The sequence below is a fragment of the Chaetura pelagica genome, unplaced genomic scaffold (genome assembly GCF_000747805.2).
Source record: "Chaetura pelagica isolate M959 unplaced genomic scaffold, ChaPel_1.0 scaffold369, whole genome shotgun sequence".
NCBI lineage: Eukaryota > Metazoa > Chordata > Aves > Apodiformes > Apodidae > Chaetura > Chaetura pelagica.
Window position 1 is genome coordinate 1,117,382 of NW_009970235.1, and position 2,855 is coordinate 1,120,236.

General features: G+C 36.3%; 1 protein-coding gene across 1 annotated transcript in view; it reads left to right on the top strand.

The window, feature by feature from the left end:
• Nucleotides 1–2,402, top strand: part of MYO9A (myosin IXA) — a 162,275-nt gene extending 159,873 nt beyond the window's left edge. Inside the window, exon 44 of the mRNA XM_010005936.1 lies at nt 2,397–2,402. Coding sequence (XP_010004238.1) covers nt 2,397–2,402 — 6 coding nt within the window. The remainder of the gene's footprint in view (nt 1–2,396) is intronic.
• The last annotated feature ends 453 nt before the right edge of the window (nt 2,403–2,855 follow it).

Below are 2,855 nucleotides of genomic sequence, written 5' to 3' on the forward strand. Positions count from 1 at the left end.
CCCCCCCCCTTTTTTTTTTTTTTTTTTTTTTTTTTTTGAGACCATCAGTATTAAATAATAATAATAATTAATAATAATAATAATCAAGGACTACTTGAAGCTATATTTGTGGATAAGCCGGTTACTGGAGTTTGTTGTAAATATATACATATTTTTATTATTTTTTTTAATATTTCTCCCCAGACAGGACTTTTTTTTTTGTTTGGGTTTGGTTTTTTTAATTATTATAATTATTATTATTTGGCCGGGGAGGAGGGAGCGATGGGCTGAGCCGTCCTGCCGGTGCCACCGCCAGTGTCACCATCCGTCACTTTCCACTCTGCGTTGAGTTTTATTTGGAACAAGGAATCCCTAGAGGTGTAGTTAGCGTGGTTTAAAAGCAGTGCCCGTGAAAGGACTAATTAACAACTCGGATCTCAATCCCTCCTGTGTCATCGTCACCCGTGGTGGGCACCGGAAAACCTCTGGAAAGGTGAAATTAGGAGCCCTGGGGCACTAATTGCATTAATAAAGGCTGGATCCGTCCTTTCCAATGGGCTGGGTGTCAAGGGTTGAGGCTTGTCCTTTCCCAAAATGCCACTGAAAAGCAGGGGAAGGGGGGAAATGTGGGGTTTTCCTGGATACTTTGTGGTTTTCCTGGCATCCCTCCACCCCTGGGCTTGGCCGAGCCGCCCGTCCGACCCGTCTCCCCTGCCCAACTAGCCATTTCTTTCGAGGCGTGGTTTATTTATTGGGGAGTTTGTTTGGTTTGGGTTTATTTTTTGTTTTGTGTCATTTCATTTTCTTCCTTTTTAAAACGCAAGCCAGTTGTTTTCATGTTTTTCTTTTGCTGTTTCTCTTTGCAATGTCTCAACGGGGAAGCAACCAATGGCGCTGAGTGGGCACGCGGGTGGGAGAGGGATCCTGGGAGTGGAGCAAGGTCAAGTCGACCATCTCCCATCCAGAGGGGAAAATGGGATGTAACCATCCCCAGACAGGAGAAGAGGGATTTTGGGACCAAGCCAGGATGCACTGAGAAAGCAAGAACCACCTCAAACCCACCCCAGAGCTAGAAGTAACAGGAGACACCAAACCCAGCCATTTTAGAGCCTCTTTATCCAGAATCCTGGAATTCCCCTGGGAGAGGCCAGGCTCTGGCCAGGATGGTGGAAGGACCCATCCTCATCCTCCACCTTCTCCCCCCAAGTGGTGTGGGAGCAGCGGACCCAGCTTGGGCAGCACCTCCAAATATATAGATATATATGGATGGGTATTTCTTTTGAGATGTAGATGTATTTCCCTTATATATATATAGATAGATATGTTTTTTATATATATATGAAGAAAATACATTTCAAAGAATATATATTCTATATATAAAGAAAGCACCTATAAAAGAATATATATTCTCTGTATAAATAAAAACATCTGTACAAGAATATATAAAGAAATATGTTTCTTTATATATTTTGTTTCTTTTATATATAAAGAAATATATATACTATATATAAAGAATACCTTTATTTCTTTATATTTTTATATATTGATATATATAAATATATATAAAAGAAATACACTATATATAAAGAATATCTATTTCTGTATATATTTTTATATATTTCTCTATAAAGAAATAGATATAAAAGAAATATAAGCTTATAGGTAAATGACATGTATTTCTTTATATATATTTTACTTCATATGTATAAAGAAATATATAGTGCTTCATATGTATTTATTTATATAGAGAGTATATTTCTGTATATATAAAGAAATATATAAGAGGAATATATACCATATCTAAAGAATATGTTTATATATTTTAAATATATTTCTTTATATATATAAATGTATAAAGTATGTACAGAATATATATAGAAAATCTGTTTCTTTATATATAGAATATGTATGTGTGTACATAGATAAAGAAAATATATATATTAAAGAAATATAGACATATATATCTGTATCTGTGACAGGCAGTGCTGGATCCCCTGGAATTGGGGGGTGAACTTGAGGGGAATTGGGGTATTTTGGGGTCCCTGGCATCTCCCACTGCTCCTTCCCTCGGCTAAAGGCTGAATTTGGGGCAAAAAAGGGGGTTTTTCAGAGCGGCGTGAATGTATTTACTACTGGCAAGGAGCAGGGGCTGGGGCTGGTAATGATTATTATTATTATTAATTTTTAATGGAGTTGTGCTTTGGTTTTGGTTTTGTTTTTTTAAAGTAATTTATAATTCTGCTGCGTGTAAATTAAACCCGAGTCTGTGTGAGAGGCGAAACGTCCCGGGCGCCGCGCTGGGGAAACGGGGCCGAAACGTGAAATAAAAGTGTAATTCTGGAGGAGGCCCTGGTTGCAGTGAAGGCGTTTTGGGGGGGGGGTCCCCCTGCTCTGCCTCCCCCCTCTGCTCTTCACAGCGTTGAGTTCGGATTTTCTAATTCAGATCAGGGCTTTTCAGGTCACTTCTCCTCAGATTGTTTCATTCAGAATCTTCCGTTCAGGTTTTTGGCTGGTCAGATAATTTCTGCTCAGATTATTTCATTCCTTATAGTTCTATTCAGATTCTTTGCATTTATTTTCCTCCAGATTCTTTCTTTTATTTACATTCTGATTTAGAATGTAAATTTATATTCTTATTTAGATTCTTTCTAATCAGATTATATTTATTTATCTATATTTGTCTTATTTATATTCAGCTAAATTTCCATTTATTTCTATTCAGATTAATTCAGATTCATCTCTTAATCTTATTTATCTTCAGATGATTTAATTAAGTTAATTCAGATTATTTATTTTCAAGTGCTTCTACTCAAGATTTTTTTGTATTCAGATATTTTAGATTTATTTCTTTTCAGAGTATTTTAATTATCATTTTA